The sequence below is a fragment of the Meles meles genome, chromosome 12 (genome assembly GCF_922984935.1).
Source record: "Meles meles chromosome 12, mMelMel3.1 paternal haplotype, whole genome shotgun sequence".
NCBI classification, from domain to species: Eukaryota; Metazoa; Chordata; class Mammalia; order Carnivora; family Mustelidae; genus Meles; species Meles meles.
In genome coordinates this window covers 29,305,830-29,325,261 of record NC_060077.1, presented here as the reverse complement: position 1 = coordinate 29,325,261, position 19,432 = coordinate 29,305,830, and the positions used below count along the sequence as shown (strand labels likewise).

General features: G+C 48.6%; 3 protein-coding genes, 1 long non-coding RNA gene, 2 pseudogenes and 3 gene segments (V, D, J or C); 1 reads left to right on the top strand and 8 right to left on the bottom strand.

The window, feature by feature from the left end:
- The window catches only part of LOC123954077 (immunoglobulin lambda-1 light chain-like), a 1,184,917-nt gene that overhangs the window by 7,082 nt on the left and 1,158,403 nt on the right, over positions 1 to 19,432 (bottom strand). The gene's annotated exons all lie outside the window — the stretch shown is intronic.
- The window catches only part of LOC123954078, a 652,309-nt gene that overhangs the window by 11,097 nt on the left and 621,780 nt on the right, over positions 1 to 19,432 (bottom strand).
- Positions 1 to 19,432, bottom strand: part of LOC123954079 — a 220,246-nt pseudogene that overhangs the window by 15,062 nt on the left and 185,752 nt on the right.
- Positions 1 to 19,432, top strand: part of LOC123954085 — a 197,586-nt gene that overhangs the window by 9,224 nt on the left and 168,930 nt on the right. The gene's annotated exons all lie outside the window — the stretch shown is intronic.
- The window catches only part of LOC123954082 (immunoglobulin lambda-1 light chain-like), a 203,757-nt gene that overhangs the window by 50,917 nt on the left and 133,408 nt on the right, over positions 1 to 19,432 (bottom strand). The gene's annotated exons all lie outside the window — the stretch shown is intronic.
- Positions 1 to 19,432, bottom strand: part of LOC123954081 (immunoglobulin lambda-1 light chain-like) — a 150,242-nt gene that overhangs the window by 19,066 nt on the left and 111,744 nt on the right. The gene's annotated exons all lie outside the window — the stretch shown is intronic.
- LOC123954074 overlaps positions 61 to 19,432 on the bottom strand; it is a 610,667-nt gene continuing 591,295 nt past the window's right edge. Inside the window, 2 exon segments of the V gene segment in view lie at positions 61 to 543; positions 1,840 to 1,877. Coding sequence covers positions 224 to 543; positions 1,840 to 1,877 — 358 coding nt within the window.
- The window catches only part of LOC123954073, a 721,845-nt gene continuing 707,672 nt past the window's right edge, over positions 5,260 to 19,432 (bottom strand). The window contains 2 exon segments of the V gene segment in view: positions 5,260 to 5,744; positions 7,049 to 7,082. Coding sequence covers positions 5,425 to 5,744; positions 7,049 to 7,082 — 354 coding nt within the window.
- Positions 15,801 to 17,827, bottom strand: LOC123954070 (annotated as a pseudogene).

Below are 19,432 nucleotides of genomic sequence, written 5' to 3'. Positions count from 1 at the left end.
CCCTAATGACTGAGACTTTACCCCAGAGACAGGACGAATAAGGAATGTACATCAGAAATGTCAATGAAAAGTGATAAGGTCTTTATTGAGCAAAGTAGAAACAGGGAGCGCATTGTGACCTGCCTGCTTTGCGTGATCCTGGGTGGGGACTCAGGGAGACATGGTGAACTGGGAAAGGGGTACCTGGGAGAGGAAGGCTCCCATCCCTGAGAGTCTCGGGGGCCTAAGAGCACTGTGAGGGGACCACCTTCTTCTCCACGGTTTTGCCCTCGTGCGTGACCAGGCAGCTGAAGCTGCTGTGAGATTTCCACTTGTCAGGCAACAGGCTCAGGTAGCTGCTGGCCGCGTACTTGTTGTTGCTCTGTTTGGAGGGCTTGGTGGTCTCCACGCCCTGGGTGACGGGGCTGCCGTCTGCCTTCCAGGCCACCGTCACGCCGCTGGGGTAGAAGTCACTGATGAGGCACACCAGGGTGGCCTTATTGGCGGCGAGTTCCTCAGAGGAGGGCGGGAAGAGCGTGACCAAGGGTGCCGACGTGGGCTGACCTGTGGGGCATGGTTGGGGCAATGGGTCATTGATTCCATTTCCATTGCGGGAGACCCTGATGTTAGTGTATCAGGTGGGTGTGGGTCTCTAGGCCCACGGTATGGGCCCCTGTTTAGGGACCAACCTCTGTCTGAGCGATTATTCTCCAGAGGGTGGTTTGGCATCTTCCTCCAACTATTTCCCACCCCTCATGGGTAGCTGTCACACTGTACACCTGCCATCTCCTGACTTGAGAACTCTCTGGGCCCTGGCCTGTCACACAAATGTCTGACCCTCACTCTCTTGCCCTCTTCCTGTGACATTCTGTCTGTCCCCAGAGTGGATGACAGAACTCTCAAACTCCCCCGGGCTTCTCTGTGGTCTCTTGTGATCTGGTATTTCTGCTCGGGGGCCTCTGGATCTCTCCTCTGTGAAGACTCTATTTACCCAAATGTATCTCTCTTGAAGTCTGTAATGAGCCAAGGACCCCATAAGATCACGGTCTGCCTGAAGGTTCCTTAGGTGTCCCCTCTGCCTTGTCCCTCGTTGTTTCCCCTGGCCAATCAGTCAGTTCAGTAGCCATACTGTGCAATGGGATCTGGCTTTCATTTTGTAATCGGTCGTTTCCCGTAAGAGCCAGGAGTCCATCTTTCCCCCACACCCTGTCGTTCCATGACCCTATTCCAGGCTTCCTGGCTGGAGCACCTTGTTCTCCCTGCTCTCTCCTGCCTCTTGCAGTGTTGCCTGTCTTCTAAGACCATTTAGGGTTGGGTGGCAGCCTGGAGAGGCCTGCGGGAGCCACTCTACGCCTACAACCGTCCTTGGATCCTTGTCCCAGAGCCCTGGGACTTTCTCAAAACCTCTAGCCTGTGTGTCCCCAGTCTTGGACCTGAGGGTGCTAGGTCCCTCTAAAGGCATCAAACGGTCATCCCACAATGCTCCCTCTGCCCTCTTCCCTTTAGGATGGCGGACCCCAGTGCCTCCCAGAGACAAGGGTGGAGCAACAGGGGCCAGACAGGAGAGGCCAGAACAGAGCACACGTAGGACCCAGCACGACCCTGGCAGACAGAGAGAGGAGTTTTTAGTCATCCCAACCACTGCCTGCCTCTCAGGTTGGAGGTAAGGGGCTGCTGATGACCAAAGAAGTAAGTAGGAAAATCCATACAGGGAGAGGAGGAGGTCAGGGTCCCAGAGGTTGGGATCCCAGGTGAAAGCATGACCAAGGCTGAGACAAGACACACACACACACACACAAAAGGCAGAAAATCACCCAAACCTCTGGGAGAGCAGGGAAGGAGGGAGATGAGGAGACTCACCTAGGACGGTCAGCTGGGTCCCTCCGCCGAACACATAACACTGTGATACAAGCACATACAAAAACCCCTCCTGGGAGGCTGTGCCCCACCCACTAGCCCCCCACCTGCAGCTGTGGTGGAGGAAGTGGGGGCATTCCTCTAGGCTGGCGTCTGCTCAGCATGGAGGAGACACACGGCCCCCACCCCTAGCAGATGACAGGACCAGTGACCCCATGTGTTCTGTAACAGGATCCCTGGAAACCATTCTTCCAAAGGGAGTTGATATCTGATCTGCTCTTTGTTCTACTATCTCCCAGGACATAGAATAGTCTGTGGAGGGCCTGTGTGTCCTTTTGAGTTAGGTTCCATGGAAATGAACAGGACCTCCCCTCTCGGCATCTTCAAGCAATCCCGGTTCCTTAGTGACACCATGAGGTGAGGGCCCTGTGTGTCCCCTCTGTCCCAAAACCTTCCTTTGCAGTTAAAAGCAGGTGGGGCTGGGTTCATGGGCCACTGGAAACTTTCTATGTCCACAATCATCACTCCAGAGGTCTCAGATATTTCCTCTTGGGAATGTCCTAGTTAGGGACTGTCCTAAGTTAAGTCTTGGTTGGTCCTGTAGGACATGCCAACTTGTGTCCAGGTGACCTCGGGAGCAGCACCAGCCAATCCCTTAACTGGTCTCATGTTGGGAATGGTCTGGTGTGTGACTTCTGCTCTGTTCCTGTCAAAGAGTCTTCATTCCCCACTCCCACTAACCGAGACTGTCAGGAGTGACCGATTTCACGCCCAAGGTGGGTAGGCGTAGATGAGCTAGAGTATATCCTCAATCAGGAAGCGGAGCTTAGAGGTGTCCTGGGGTCATGTGTGTCTATCTGGGAGCCACCCAAAGAGGCTCCCACGGGATTAATGTCCATAAGTGCAGCCACATCTCCATCATGCATAGAGGACAACCCTGGTATGATCCCCCAAAATGATCCATAAGTTCTCAGAGTTTACCAGTTCACCACATAGTGGTGATTCAGCAGGGGAAGATGGAGAGAACATACCATCCTTCTATAAATGGAGAACAATAGGGAACAGTTCACATTTCTTCTTTTGTCTAGATATCAGAGGCACCATGGGTAGAATAAAGAGGAGATGTAGGCATTTCCCTCATGGGCTCGTGCTGCCCTCTCCTCACAGGAGAAGGAGGACAGAAAGCAAATACTGCCAAGAGGCACCCTTCCCATCAAATGGATGGAGTCAGTGTAACTGCAGGTAGTCATGCTACCTAAAAAGGTCCACGTGACCTGGGCCCTTTGATGCAATGTAGCCAGCCATTCTGGATGGTGGTTTTGCCAAGTCCAAGCTGGACCTCCTGAAGCACCTTATGCCAGAAACCCTTTGCAGGTACCGGATTGAATGTTTCAGAGAAGCCGTGGCTTCGTATCCACATGGGAGATTCCCAGAATCTGCATCTCTGCCATCATCGCCACTATCTTTTTAGGAAAAGTAGAGTGATTTGGGACATTCCTACTGACCCAAGGGACCCAAAGACTCATCCACCGATCACAGTGACAAACCTTATTCTATAGTCATAAAAGGAAAAGGAAATATCATCAAATAAGAACAGGACCCGAAAAGTAACTCCTTGAATTCTGTTATGGCAATTGTGATAACTCTGAAGAGAAACAGTTCTGGATTAAAGGGTTTATTCATAGTGTTTGTGTAGGTTTTGATAATAATACTTTTGTTTCTGCTAGGACCTTATCTGTTGCTATATAGATAAAATATTTATCTATGGAAGATATGATATCTGGAGCTTGCTTCAAAATATTTCATAACAGAGCAATTATTCTGCCGTTGGGTCAGCATCATCAGGGAATTGATAAACTGCAACCCGGTGTTTATGAATGTGGAGGTATTCTTATTCCTCCGTCTTTGTATTTTGGTGTTTTACTCTTCCTTGATGCAAACTTACAGGAAGTGAGGGGTCCTACCAGAGGCAGGGAGATTCTGGGCTTTCTACCAGCGGGGTCATGGAAATGAGGGAGACCTGGGTGGTCTTCTCCCTCATTTGGGCCTCAGTAGTCAGATCCATGAAATGAGGCCAGCAGATGCTGTGTGATACTAGGACCCTCTACTCTTCCTTCTACCTCTTAGGATTCCCTAGGGTGGGAGAGTCTGGGATGAAACCTTAATAAGGGGTCCCTGTGCTCTGTACCATTGTGGTCCCTAAACTCCCTGACTTTGTAGGCTCTGTCCCTGGCCTAGCAGTTCTGGTGAAGGTTCCTCCTTGTTCCTCATAAGCTCCAGACATAGACAGGGGGACTACCTGGCCTGCTTCAGGGACCTGGGAGTGTATGTCTGACACCAGGCTGCATGTGCAGTCAGGATTGAGCCCCAGTGAGCGAAAGTCCAGTGGGCTTATGCGTAGGAGGGTGGAGGGCCCTAATGCTGGGGGAAGCTTGACCTTGCTGTAGTCCTCAAGCCACACTCACCCTCCTGACTTATCTGCCCCAGTCTAACTATACTCCTTGAATGGAATTGACTCTCTGTCCTAGGGACAATCATTGGATGCCCACTTGCTTGCCTTTCTCACTGACCCAGTTCTCCAAATCTCCACCACACGCAGGCCAACATCATCAGCCTCATTCATAACCTAACCATAGAGTAGCGCTCTCCTTGACCTCACTGATTGAGGTCCCAGCCCCCTGCGAGGGTCACTTTGATCCTGAACCTGACCCAGGACCATCAGGACATAAACTGGGCTTCCTCGTGCTTCAGCCTGACTTAGATTTCAGCACTAGTGAAGGTGACACTGCTGTCTTAAAGAGTGTTCCAGGGCCCCTGACTTGGTTGGGAGAGTCAAGTAGGTCGCGGAGTGTTAGGCTACAAGATGTTAAACTGTTTGCTGTAGAACTTGCTATGGTCTTTACATAGCGGACAGGCACTGTGGAAGTTTGAGAAATGCATTTCTAAGATGCACTGTTCAAAGCTTTCCTGGCTCCCTGCTAATGGGTCAAACATGGACTCCTCATTTGGTGGTATTGCTCTCCCTCTGGGTCATTTGTATTGGAACAGGGAAGTTCCGTCCTGCTCTGAAAAGCCATTGTTTTGGCTCAAGGATCACCTTCCTTCTTATTGTTGTCTGTGCCCACTGCTGACTCCTGGAACCCTCCCCGTTTCTCCCTGATACCCTGTAGGCCCCTGGTCCATCTCACTCAGCTTTTTGCACTTTACAGGTGACAAGGATTGCATGGTGGCGCTCCCAGATCCACAGGACTATTTCCTGCTATGTGTCACTGACTGGGACAAACAGAGCTCTGAGAGGGTCCTTTCAGAGTTAGTTGAGCAGACGGTGAGCGGATAATATCGCATGTTCCATAACTGTCCCTTCCCTTAATTACTGAAACTTTAACCTAGACACAACCAGATAGAAAATACACATCAGAAATATCAGATGATAAATGATGAGATCTTTATTGAGCAAATAATAAACAGGGGTGGCATTGTGACCTGCCTGCTCTGAGCAGAACCGGGGTGGGGACTCAGGGGGACATGGTGAGCTGGGAAAGGGGTATCTGGGAGAGGAAGGCCCCCATCCCTGGAAGTCTCAGGGACCTAAGAGCACTGTGAGGGGACCACCTTCTTCTCCACGGTTTTGCCCTCGTGCGTGACCAGGCAGCTGAAGCTGCTGTGAGATTTCCACTTCTCAGGCGACAGGCTCAGGTAGCTGCTGGCCGCGTACTTGTTGTTGCTCTGTTTGGAGGGCTTGGTGGTCTCCACGCCCTGGGTGACGGGGCTGCCGTCTGCCTTCCAGGCCACTGTCACACCGCTGGGGTAGAAGTCACTGATGAGGCACACCAGGGTGGCCTTATTGGCAGCGAGTTCCTCAGAGGAGGGCGGGAAGAGCGTGACGAAGGGTGCAGACGTGGGCTGACCTGTGGGGCATGGTTGGGGCAATGGGTCATTGATTCCATTTCCATTGCGGGAGACCCTGATGTTAGTGTATCTAACATACAGGTGGGTGTGGGTCTCTAGGCCCCGGGCATGGGCCCCTGTTTAGGGACCAACCTCTGTCTGAGCAATTATTCTCCAGAGGGTGGTTTGGCATCTTCCTCCAACTATTTCCCACCCCTCATGGGTAGCTGTCACACTGTACACCTGCCATCTCCTGACTTGAGAACTCTCTGGGCCCTGGCCTGTCACACAAATGTCTGACCCTCACTCTCTTGCCCTCTTCCTGTGACATTCTGTCTGTCCCCAGAGTGGATGACAGAACTCTCAAACTCCCCCGGGCTTCTCTGTGGTCTCTTGTGATCTGGTATTTCTGCTCGGGGGCCTCTGGATCTCTCCTCTGTGAAGACTCTATTTACCCAAATGTATCTCTCTTGAAGTCTGTAATGAGCCAAGGACCCCATAAGATCACGGTCTGCCTGAAGGTTCCTTAGGTGTCCCCTCTGCCTTGTCCCTCGTTGTTTCCCCTGGCCAATCAGTCAGTTCAGTAGCCATACTGTGCAATGGGATCTGGCTTTCATTTTGTAATTGGTCGTTTCCCGTAAGAGCCAGGAGTCCGTCTTTTCCCCACACCCTGTCGTTCCATGACCCTATTCCAGGCTTCCTGGCTGGAGCACCTTGTTCTCCCTGCTCTCTCCTGCCTCTTGTAGTGTTGCCTGTCTTCCAAGACCATTTAGGGTTGGGTGGCAGCCTGGAGAGGCCTGCGGGAACCACTCTATGCCTACAACAGTCCTTGGATCCTTGTCCCAGAGCCCTGGGACTTTCTCAGAACCTGTAGCCTGTGTGTCCCCAGTCTTGGACCTGAGGGTGCTAGGTCCCTCTAAAGGCATCAAACGGTCATCCCACAATGCTCCCTCTGCCCTCTTCCCTTTAGGATGGCGGACCCCAGTGCCTCCCAGAGACAAGGGTGGAGCAACAGGGGCCAGACAGGAGAGGCCAGAACAGAGCACACGTAGGACCCAGCACGACCCTGGCAGACAGAGAGAGGAGTTTTTAGTCATCCCAACCACTGCCTGCCTCTCAGGTTGGAGGTAAGGGGCTGCTGATGACCAAAGAAGTAAGTAGGAAAATCCATACAGGGAGAGGAGGAGGTCAGGGTCCCAGAGGTTGGGATCCCAGGTAAAAGCATGACCAAGGCTGAGACAAGACACACACACACACACACAAAAGGCAGAAAATCACCCAAACCTCTGGGAGAGCAGGGAAGGAGGGAGATGAGGAGACTCACCTAGGACGGTCAGCTGGGTCCCTCCGCCGAACACCCAACACTGTGACACATGCTCATACAAAAACCCCTCCTGGGAGGCCATGCCCCACCCACTTGCCCCCCACCTGCAGCTGTGGTGGAGGAAGTGGGGGCACTCCTCTAGGCTAGCACCCGCTCAGCATGGAGGAGACACACGGCCCCCACCCCTAGCCGATGACAGGATCAGTGACCCCATGTGTTCTGCAACAGGATCCTTGGAAACAATTCTTCCAAAGGGAGTTGATATCTGATCTGCTCTTGATACTACTATCTCCCAGGAATTGGATTGAGTCTGTGGAGATTCTGTGTATCCTTTTGAGTTAGTTTCCATGGAAATGAACAGGACATCCCCTCTCCGCATGTTCAAACAACCCCTATTCTTGGTGACAGCATGAGGTGAGGGCAGAGGGCGTCCCCTGCCTCCGAAACCTTCCTTTGCAATTAAAAGCAGGTAGGTATGTGTTCATGCACCATTGGAACATTCCCATGTCCCCAGCCATCACCCTAGAAAGCTCAGATTTTTCTTCTTGGGAATGTCCTATTTAGGGACTGTCCTAAGTTAAGTCTTGGTTGGTCCTGTAGGATATGCCAACCTTTGTCCAGGTGACCTCGGGAGCAGCCCCAGCCAATCGCTTATCTGGTCTCATGTTGGGAATGGTCTGATGTGTGACTTCTACTTTTTTCAAAGAGTCTTCAATCCCCACTCCCACTAACTGGAACTAGCGTGAGTGACTGATTTCATGCCCCGGGTGGGTAGGCACAGATGAGCTAGAGTATATCCTCAATCAGCAAGCAGGAGCTTAGAGATCTCCTGGGGTCATGTGAGTGTACCTAGGAGTCACCCGAAAGGCTCTCACTGGACCGATGTCCATACGTGAAGCCACATTTCCATCATGCACAGAGGATGATATTTGTGTGAACCCCCAAACTGACCTATAAGATCTAAGAGTTTACCAGGTTATCACGCAGTGATAAATTAGTAGGGGAAGATGGAGGGAACTGACCGTCCTTCTATAAAGTAGGGAACAATAGGGAACTATTTACATTTCTTCTTTTCCTTAGATATCAAGGTGTCATTGGGAGAATAAAGAGGAGATCAAGGCATTCCCTTCATGGGCACGTGCTGCCCTGTCCTCATAGGAGAGGGACGACAGAGAGGAAATACTGCCATCATGCACCCTTCCCATCAGATGGAGGAGTCACTGAACCTGCAGGGAGTTAATGCTACCTAAAAGGGTCCACTTGACCTTGGCCCTTTGATGTTATTACCAACCATTCTGGGTGGTGGTTTTGCCAAGTCCAAGCTGGACCTCCTGAAGACCCTGATGCCAGAAGCCCTTTGTAGGCACAGGAAGCAGACTGAATGGTTTGGGGAGGTTGTGGGTTCATATCCTGGTGGGAGAGTCCCATGATCGGCCGTTCTGCCCTCCCCGCCACTACCTTTTAAGGGAAAGTAGAATGCTTTGGGAGATCTTACTCACCCAAGGCACCAGAAGACACATCCACCAATGACACTGTCAAATCTTATTCCATAGTCATAAAATGAAAAGGAAATTCCACCAAATAATATTTACAACATACACACTTAACCAGGGATTCACATACAAATACATGAGGAGTTTCTATAGATTGATAAGAAAATACAAGGAATCAAATGGAAAAATAGGCAAAATTACGACCGGAAAATTCACAGTAAAAATAAAATCAGTCAAAAAAATATGGAAGGGAAGAACGCTCACCTATAATCACATAAACTATTAAACACAAACACATCCTCATTAATACTCATCAGGGATGAGCAAATAAAAAAGGGTTAACAGTATCACAGTATTGGGAAGGATGTAGAGGAAAGGGCACTGTCATTCACTGCAGTGAACATAAGCTGGGACAGCCTTTCAGAAGGACATTTGGGTAGTATATAAAGAACATTTCAAAAACACATTCTCTGGTCCAATAATTCCAGTTTAGTCATTAGTCCAAAGTAGACACTTAAGTGCACTTCAAGCACACACATAACATATGCACACATATGTGGGTATTTCCATGACAGCATCACTTATAATTTATGTTTTAAATGGAAACAACCTAAATTTCCATTAATAAGGTAATGATTACATACCATCTGTTTCATCCAAATTTTGAAGTCTTTTTTTTTAAAGATTTTATTTATTTATTTGTCAGACAGAGAGAGAGAGAGAGAGAAAGAGTGAGCACAGGCAGACAGAGTGGCAGGCAGAGACAGAGAGAGAAGCAGGCTCCCCGCCAAGCAAGGAGCCAGATGTGGGACTCAATCCCAGGACACCAGGATCATGACCCAAGCTAAAGGCAGCCCCTTAACCAACTGAGCCACCCAGGCATCCCCCAAATTTTGAAGTCTTAAAAGCCATTATAAGAACATGGGGGTTCCATATAGATTGAGATAGAAAACATCAGTAAAAAACTGTTTAAAAAGCTGGTTGCCAGATAATATGCAGAGTATGATTCCATTATTTTCAAATAATGGATATACAACCAACCAGATGTGTGTGTGTGTGTTTTCAGGGACATACCCACATGGGAGAAGGATTAGAAATATATAGACCAACCTGACAGTGGTCATTTCTGGAGAATGGGTTTTAGGGTAAGATGTGTGGAGATGGTAAGCAGAAACATTAGACTTTTTCTTTAATATACTTCTTTGCTTAATCTTTTATTTTTTTTAACAAGTACATGTTACTTTTATATTAAAAATTATTTTAGAAGATAAAAACCAAACATATATCTTCCTGTGAACATTTTCAAAAGTACAGAAAATTAGAAAGCAAAAATTTAAATGAGCTGAAGTCCCATCAGTCAGAGACATACCATTGACATTTTTCTATATTTTTGGACAATCTTTTGAAAATGTGCACACATTTCAGAAAGAGAGAGAGAGAGAGAGAGAAAAAAAAAAGCCTAATTCAGAAAGAGAGTTTTGGAGGCTTATGTAAGATTCCTTATGATGGATGTTACAAAGGTATTTGGTCACACCCTTTCTGTTGGATATTTAGATTATTTCCAGTTTTCTCCCACCATTAATAATGTTGAGCTAGCCATTCTTTTTTGTAAACCTTTGGTTACATTTCTGATTATTCCTCCCCTACCCTCACCACCCCACGAATTCCTAGAAGTGTAATTCCTGCTGCATATTGTTAAAATGGTTATACATTTTAGGCTTCTATAGACAGTCCATGAGAGTGCCCATTCCTCCCTGGTCAAACTCTGGTACTTGCTAATTTTATAGGAGATCTTGGTACTTGGCCCTTCCTCCCCATCCCCAAGGCGCAAGCTTTGGCCGTTATCCGTCCTTGGTCCTCTAATCTGGCCTCACACTAGTGTCCTATCCGAAAACAGTTTTCCAAACACGAATCCGACCCTGACAGTCCACTGCTTAAATCCCTCAACAACTCCCCTGTACCCCAAGAACAAGGACGCACCGAATAAAACACAACGCACAGCACGGTGGGGCGCGCATGCTCACCCCTCGCTCCAGGCAGGGAGCTCCCTGCTGCGCCTGTGCTCCTGCACGCCTGCTCGCGTGCGCATTTCTCTCCTCTCAGCCCAGGCATCTCCCAGGGCCTTGAGCGCCAGCCAGCCTCACGCTTCAGTTCTCGCTCATCTGTCAGATCAGTGTGATCTGTCCCTGCGCCTGTGACCTCCTTGGTTCTGGTCCACCCTCTTTGGGTCCCCAGTACCGGCTCCTCTAAGTATTTATGAAAAAGTTGCAGAGTGGACATCCTTGGGGAAGACTCAGCCAAGCCCTTGCTCCCCTAACTGCCTTGCAGACCACCCCTTCTGTTGCACCATTTTGTTTCAACACAGGACACGCTGATGGGATCACAGCGTTTGGGCCTCGGACTTCTAGTCCCCAGACTGCCTGTGCCTGTGCTCTGTGACCTTGGGATGGTCAATTTAGGTCTCCGGACCTCTACCTTCCTCTGCAAGATGGAGATAACAGCAGGATCTAACTTGGGGTACAGAGAGAGATGTTCTGCCCCTAAAACGATTAGTGCCTCTGCGTACATCTTGCTTCTGCCTCCATGTTTCTGCCCTACCCAGAGGACAAGGTTGAGGCAAGGGTGGCCCTGGGCAAAATTTAAGGGGTGCCAAAAATTCAGTCATCAAGATAAATCGTATTTTTATGCAATATTAAAAGCTAAAAATCAATGCAAAAAAAAAAACAAACAAACCTGTGCAGGACAAATATCAGCACTTTAAATACAGCCAGTGTCTGCCCAGGCCCCTTCTCTCTGGCTGATTCTTCCTTCACTCCCTTCTTCCCCTCACTGCTGCTCTCCTCTTTGGATGCCCACTCCTGGCTCCCACCTCAGAGAGCTCCACATAGTCCCACCATAACTTTTTTGACTCCTTACCTGTCTCATAGGCTTCAAAAGCTGGACAAGCTCCTTCCTGCTGGGGCTGTGCTTGGTGGTGCTGTATTGGGGACAGCAGGACTTGGGTGCCCATGGCTAGGCTTTGCAGCAGTAGGGGCCAGCTCTGCCTTGGGCAGGACTCTGCCCCCCCTCCCCGGGGGGGGGGGGCATCACAGCTCTCTTGGCCTGTCTTGGGCCTCATCTGCCCTCAGGGTGGAAGCTTGGCTTGAACTTCTTGGAGAGGGGCCACCAGTCCCTCTTGCTGACAGCAGCTTTCCCAGTGTGCCTGGCCCACATGACCCTGTCTTCTGCCTGGGCCTTCTCTGGTCCCTACACCCAGTGCCCAGCCCTCTCCAGGGCTCATGGCTGTTACCCCTGGAGATCTTCCTCAGAGTGAAATCTGCCAACTGCCCTGCTGTGGTCACATACTGGGCTCCACCTCCTCCCACTGAAGTCCGCCCACAGCCCACAGTGCCCGCCCCTGGGGCCCTGGGTGGGGCCTACCTGACCTGACTTATTTCCCTCTTCCCCAAGGGTGTCCCAGATCTGTGGAGCATCTCCCTGGGGCTTGAAGGGGCCACAGGGAGCAGCTGAGTGCCCAGCGGATCAAGAATTACCAAGGCCTGATTCACTGAGGTGGAGTTGGGGCTAGGGATTCTCTTCTGACAAGTCCCCCAGGCTGGGTCCCTTCACACACCTGTTCCTTAGCAGGTTTGGTCAAGACTGGCTGTTTCCCCTTTGGTCATCTCAGCTTCTCAGCCAGACAAGGGCCCTGCAGGGAGTGATTCTATATCCCTTACTCAAAAGAGTAACATCAGGCTCAAGAATGTCGAAGCTTTCCACACCTAGGTCCCTTCTGGACCTCAGTTTCCTTATCTGTAAAATGGACACAGTTCCTCTGCAGCAGGGCAGTCATGAAGATGAATGAGATCATGTGACTGCTAAGCTCTGATGTAGCAGGTGTTGACTGACTGCCCCTCGGATTTGGGCTTTAGAACAACAGTTGGCACGTTGTGGGGGCAAGTGTGCCTACTTTACAGGTGAAAAAAGTAAAGTCCATTGAAAGTGAATGCAGGAGCCAAGGTCATTCTGGGAGTGGGCTGCAGAGTGATCAAGAATCTAGGAGTGAGCTTGTCCCCTGCGCTCCAGCCCTCTGTCCACCTGGAAGGCTCATGCTTTGCTTGCAAGGGAGCCAAGATATAAGCTCTGTTGGGCAGGGGTGCAAGAGGAATGGGCTGCACAGGTGCTTTGGGTTGGAGTCCGTTGGAAAGCCCAGGAATATAAAACCTAATGCAATGAGACTGATGCAGGAAACGGGGCTAACTGCTGACTGAGCTGAGATTGTCTTGCCCATTTGAGGATGAGGAAATTGATGTTCAAGCAGATTCTTATTTTTATTCTTATCTCTGCATAGATGCAGAGGCATGGCCCTGGCATGGCTCCAGAACATGCTTTGTTGATGATGACCCCACTCTCAGGGCCTGGTGAAGTCACACAGCTCAGTGCAGAGCAGGTGACAGGATCCCGCCTGTCACCCAGCATCTCCTGTCTTGCTTTCCAGTTGCCTTTTCTGCTGCAAGGTCTTTCATACACCTGCTGAAATCTGGGTTTGCAGCTTCTAATTTCTATGTCAGAAGCTTTAAAGAGGCCTCCCAGGGCCTGCCTCAATGACTTTCCTGGGAGGCCCCTTTAATAGTTGTCTGGCCCATGTTTTGAACCAAGCACTCCTTAATTTTCCTGCTATATTTGGTGAAGATTGTCCTTTCCATGGGATGAAGGCTGTGCCTCTGACCTTGGGTTCTTGGCACCATGAGGGCTGAGGCAGGATGGGCTTCAGTGGTCCAGGCTAAAGCTGTTCCCTTCCAGCATCCCCGTGTGGGTGTGAAACTCACTTGCTACCCAAGGCCCAGAAGTTGTGGTTCTCCAGGGGACAGCCCCAAATCTTGGGAAGAAAAAGGGGCTTTCCCTAAAGGCAGCATCACAGCTGTGCCCACCCCTGCACCTGCCACAGCCTCTGGGCAGCCACCGTCACAGACCACATCCTCTTGTGGTGTCTGTGGTAAGAAATCTGGGCCTGGGCTGTTTCCTGGAGGACTCTTGAGGGATGGGCTGGTCTTCCCAGCTGGTGCAGCTGCAGTTCTGGCCCACTCAAGCCTGCCCCTCACATCGTCCCTGGATTGAGATGTGTCAAGGGCTGGATTCACACTGGGCCAGAGGAGTCCAGGTATGGCTGTCCTGGTGAGCTCCCTGCTGAGGGTCCCGGGCTCCTCTGTCCTCTGCCCCAACCCTTCTCTCATAGAGTGGAAGGGTTGTGCCCCTGTCCAGTCACTTCAGCCTTGCTTCCCATGTCAGAGGGTTCCCCTGCCTCCTGCTGATCAGTCTCCTGCCCACTCTCTATTCCACAGACCTCAGAGACTGTCTGCAACCAGGCCTCCTTAGCTCCTTGCTCCCTTCCACCCCAAACTCAAGTTGGCTGGGCCTTTTCATCTCACCGTTGTTCTGGTGTGTGTGTGTGTGTGTGTATGTGTGACAAAGTATCTGTCTGGGGATGTGACAAGTGTTCTGGAATCTCTCAGAATCCTCAGAGTCAGGGTCTGGCTCTGCAACTCCTGAGCCCCCCTACGAGGGGTCCCCGGGAACCCTGAAGACCTCCGTACCTCTGGTGATCCTGAGGGGCAGTCTCACCCCACCCCCAGCTTTCCTCCAGCAAATGGAAAGGGAATTCTACTGCTTCTCTAGATGTCACAGACTCACCGTGCTGGTGGGGACCTTCTAGCTCCTTCAATTGATGAAGAAACTGAAGCACAGAGAGGGAGAGTTTCTTTCCCAAGACACACAACAACCTGGTGTAAACATGGTGTTCTGGAACTTACCAGTACCATTCTGAGACCTGGGAGTATCTTTCTTTCTTTCTTTCTTTCTTTCTTTCTTTCTTTCTTTCTTTCTTTCTTTCTTTCTTTCTTTCTTGCACATGAGATGGGGCCAGCCTGGAACTGAAGGGTTGGGATGCTTCGGAACATTTCGGTGCTTTAACCTCTAAGGCTCCCAATCTAGTCGCCTGGAGTGCAGCCCGAAGAGGACAGTCCAATAGGGGGCAGCAGAGACCAGCAGTAGAAGGAGGCTAAACCCTAGAAAGGGCTGGAACTCCAGATGGGTTGGTGGGGAAGCCACGGAAGGGTTCCAGCGGTGGGGCAGGTGGGAGGGTGCAGAGGCTGGACTCTGGTTCTTCATCTTCCCTGAAGCCCACCTCACCCCTGGAACCAGCACCTGGGGGGTGGGGTGGGGAGGCGAGTGAATGGAGTCAGTCCAGTGTAGGGTAGGATCCTGACCTGACTTACAGTTTTGCATGGAGTTTTTCTGCATTCATTATGATTTAAAAAAAATACTGCATTAGATACTATTTATCTTGATTACTGAGTTTTGGGGTCCTCCCTTAAATTTTACACGAAACGACAGTGTCTTACGCTGCTCACACTAATCCTGGCTGTGTCTGGAACTCTGAGAAACCTGTTGAGGGAGTTGGGGTTAAGCGGAGGGTGGGGTTCTGTAGTGGGTGTGGCCAGCGCCCTGAGGTTCCAGCCTCATCTGACCAGGTGGGTTGATATTTGCATAGCGAATCCCTGTTTTCCAGGCCCTTTCCAAAGTCGGATTGTTACCTGGGAGCACGGTGAGGACCTGCGTGGCAGGTGGTGGCTTTGTAGCAGCCACAGCTCTTTCAACTGTCTACCAGCAACAATCATCATGGCAGGTCCTCATCTGGACAGGGCACCTCCTTAGAGAGTGGTACAATCTCCTTTATTACATTCATAGAAAGCACTCCATCCTGATGGCTACCAATACTAATGTAATTTATATCTGATTCTGATGTCATTATTCTCCAAAGCGCACACACCCTCATATCTATTTATAAATCTATGTGGCACAACATAGTAACTGTTGCATTGTATATTAAACTAAATACGGACAAATAGCTTAGAGACCAACCTCGTTCATAAAAAGTTATTATAAAATGGATAATCACATAATATCAACATCATTTTATTGCTTGACCATGTCTCCAGACACATCTTTTGATTTTCAATGATTTTATAATATTCCCCCAAATACCCACCCAGATGTTTACCTGTGTTGACAAATACAGGCAGATGATTACTAACAGAAGAACATCTGAATAGTATCTTTTTTTTTTGCCAATTTTAAATACAGTTTTATTTAAGACATTGCATTTTCCATTTAACAATACAGTGCTTATAAAGTGCAATGTTTATTTCCTTTCCCTGTGCACATATTCCATATTCAAGTACCAAGAATGCCCAGTTTTTTTGCTATAGCAGCTCAACGTTGCAACTGCCATGGAATTTGCTACAAATTTGGGTCCTTTGAATATCGTGTGTGGAACAATGCTCAACCTATTTATTTTCAGGTTGGTTTAGTCAACCTCTTCAATGGTGGGCCCAGAGGAGGCACCACCAGAGGGAGGAGCTCCACTACCAGGCAACCCTCCAGGCTTTCCTCCTGGCATGCCCCCTGCACCCTGGTACAGCTTGGTCATGATGGGGTTGCAGACTTTCCCCAACTCTTTATGCTTGTGATCAAATTCTTCCTTCTCTGCAGTCTGGTTCTTATCAAGTCAGTTGATGATTTCATTGCACTTGTCAAGAATCTTCTGTTTGTCTTCATCATTTATCTTGCCCTGAAGTTTTTCATCTTCAACAGTTGCTTTCATGTTGAATGTGTAAGACTCAAGTGAATTCTTGGAAGACACCTTGTCCTGCTGTTTCTCATCTTCAGCTTTGTAATTTTCAGCTTCCTGGACTGTGCGCTCAATATCTTCCTTGCTCAAGCGGCCCTTGTCATTAGTGATGGTAATCTTGTTCTCTTTTCCTGTGCTCTTATCCACGGCAGAGACATTGAGGATACCATTAGCATCAATATTGAAAGTGACCTCAATCTGAGGGACACCACAAGGGGCAGGAGGTATGCCTGTGAATTCAAACTTTCCAAGTAGGTTGTTGTCCTTGGTCATGGCATGCTCACCTTCATACACTTGAATAAGCACACCAGGCTGGTTGTTGGAGTAGGTAGTGAAGGTCTGTGTCTGTTTGGTAGGAATGGTAGTATTACGCTTGATGAGAACAGTCATGACTCCTCCAGCAGTTTCAATGCCAAGAGAAAGTGGAATGACATCCAACAGCAGCAAATCTTGAACATTTTCAGATTTGTCTCCAGAAAGGATGGCTGCCTGGACAGCTGCACCATAAGCAACAGCCTCATCGGGGTTGATGCTCTTATTCAGTTCTTTTCCATTGAAGAAATCTTGGAGAAGTTTCTGAATCTTGGGGATATGGGTAGAACCACCCACCAGGACAATATCGTGGATCCGAGACTTGTCTAACTTGGCATCCTGAAGAACTCTCTCTACAGGGTCCAGGGTGCCACGGAACAGGTCAGCATTTAATTCTTCAAACTGGGTGTGAGTGATAGAGGTATAGAAGTTGATTCCTTCATACAGAGAATCAACCTCAATACTGGCCTGGGTGCTGAAAGAAAGTGTATGCTTAGCGCATTCACAAGCAGTACGGAGACGATGAATTGCCCTCTTGTTTTCACTGATATCTTTCTTATGTTTGCGCTTGAACTCTGCAATAAAATGGTTGACCGTTTGGTTGTCAAAGTCTTCTCCACCTAAGTGGGTGTCTCCAGCTGTGGACTTAACCTCAAAGATCCCATCTTCAATAGTAAGGATTGACGCATCAAAAGTGCCACCTCCTAAGTCAAAGATCAGCACATTCCTTTCAGCTCCAACATTTTTGTCTAAGCCATAAGCAATAGCAGCAGCAGTTGGCTCATTGATGATTCGAAGTACATTGAGACCAGCAATAGTTCCAGCATCTTTGGTAGCCTGACGCTGAGAATCATTGAAGTACACGGGTACTGGGACAACTGCATTGGTAAGCATCTTCCCAAGATAAGCCTCTGCAATTTCCTTCATTTTTGTCAAAACCACAGAAGACATCTCCTCTGGATAGAAGCTTTTTGTCTCTCCCTTGTATTCTACTTGGACCTTGGGCCTGCCAGCACCATTCACCACCACGAAAGGCCAATGCTTCATATCAGACTGGACAACAGCATCATCAAATCTCCATCCAATCAGGCATTTGGCATCAAAAACTGTGTTGGTGGAGTTCATCGCAACTTGGTTCTTCGCAGCATCACCGATCAATCATTTGGTGTCCGTGAAGGCAACATAACTTGGGCTGGTCCGGTTTCCTTGATCATTGGCAATTATTTCCACTTTCCCGTGCTGGAAGATACCCACGCAGGAGTAGGTGGTGCCAGGATCAAGGCCAACTGCATGTCCCTTAGACATGGTTGCTTCTGTGTGGGCCTGGCTCGGGTTTAGAAGAACACAGCAATCCAAAGATCTATCCCCACATTCAATGAAGTGAATAGTATCTTTGACAGTGAGGAATGGATTTGCCATTTAGATAACACAGTGGGGCTTCTTCCCGGATTGAATGGCTCAATTCGGCACCACCAAGTATTGAAGGAAAAATATACCTGAAGCACATGAGAAGATGAAAACAGGTTTCTCAAAAAAAAAAAAAAAAAAAAAAAAAAAAGGAAGAAGAAGAAGAAAAAAAAAGAAAAAAAATACTGTGTTTGCGAAAATGCAGGACGATTACAGATATTTTAATTTTTTCCTCAGTCTCTAAACTCTATCACGCACAAGAGGTCTCTTAGTAACTTCCAGTCAAATTCCTTGGTGCGTATCCCTGATATGAACCTGGGAAAGTGGATGACAAATGGCTGGGTGACACGATACCTCTGTGCAGGGAACTGACTCTGGGATGGAGCCAGACTGCAGGAGGTTTACAGGGAGAATGCTTGGGACCAACCCATGTGCAAGGGATGGGTGCGAAGCAGGGTGGGCAGAGGAGGGAATCAGCTATAGTGGAGCTTTGCTGTTGGGATGGTCCTTCTCAGCTTCCCCAAGTGGGCTGAGAGGTTTGGTCTTCACACCCTCACACTCATCAGCTTTCAGAGGCCAGCTAGCTGTTCAGGGCAGGACCACGGCTCGGCTCTGGGTGGCTCTCTTCATCAAGGGAGCTGACAGATGAGGGCAGGACTGTTTGCAGGCATCTCTCCCAGCAGATGGGGTAATAAACCCTTCATTCCAGAAAGGGTCAAGTGGTGCATCAAACTGTCTACCAGTTCAAGTCCTCTCAAACCAGGTGGTTTCCAATTCTTTGCTTTCAGCAAAATTAAAAGTATTTGAGATAGAGCTGCAAGCTAATAGACAATTCAAAAAAATAATTTTTGACTATCAACCACTAATGATTTTTGGCATACAATTAGGAAGAAACTCAGATCTGTGAGTGAAATTCTATTACAAAACTTCTGTTTATGAGGTGAAGGTTTCTTTGAGTTTCATATAAAAATGAAAGCCAGAATAAAATAGATGCAGGACCTTGCTTCATTCTGGCAGGAGCTCATATTCATCAATGGACTCACAAATTGACACTACTTAATGATCATCTGTGTAAATTTTAATATGTTTTTGTTGTTCCGACTATATACTGCTGTGAATAATTAAGATGCCAACTCAGTGTGGCAGAAAATACTTTTAACACTCAAAGTCACAGGCTGTGAAACTGAATTTTGGAATGTAAACTTAATGTATATTTTTAGGACAGAAATGCATGACAGGATAATGAATAAAAGACTCAGGTGTAGAAATGTTTGAGCAGATCAAATTCAATACAGGGTATGGAGTGAAAACAAAGTTCAAGATGAGGGAAGAAAGATGGAAAATTTCCAAGTGTTAGAGAAGAATTTTCAAAAAGAGTGGGCGTCCAATCATGATGATACTCACTTACATTCTCTCTCTGGATATAGAAGAATGTTGAGAATGTTTTACAAACTTATGGTCAAGCAGGGAGCTTGAACCCCGATTCTTGGAGGGTGGGTGGGC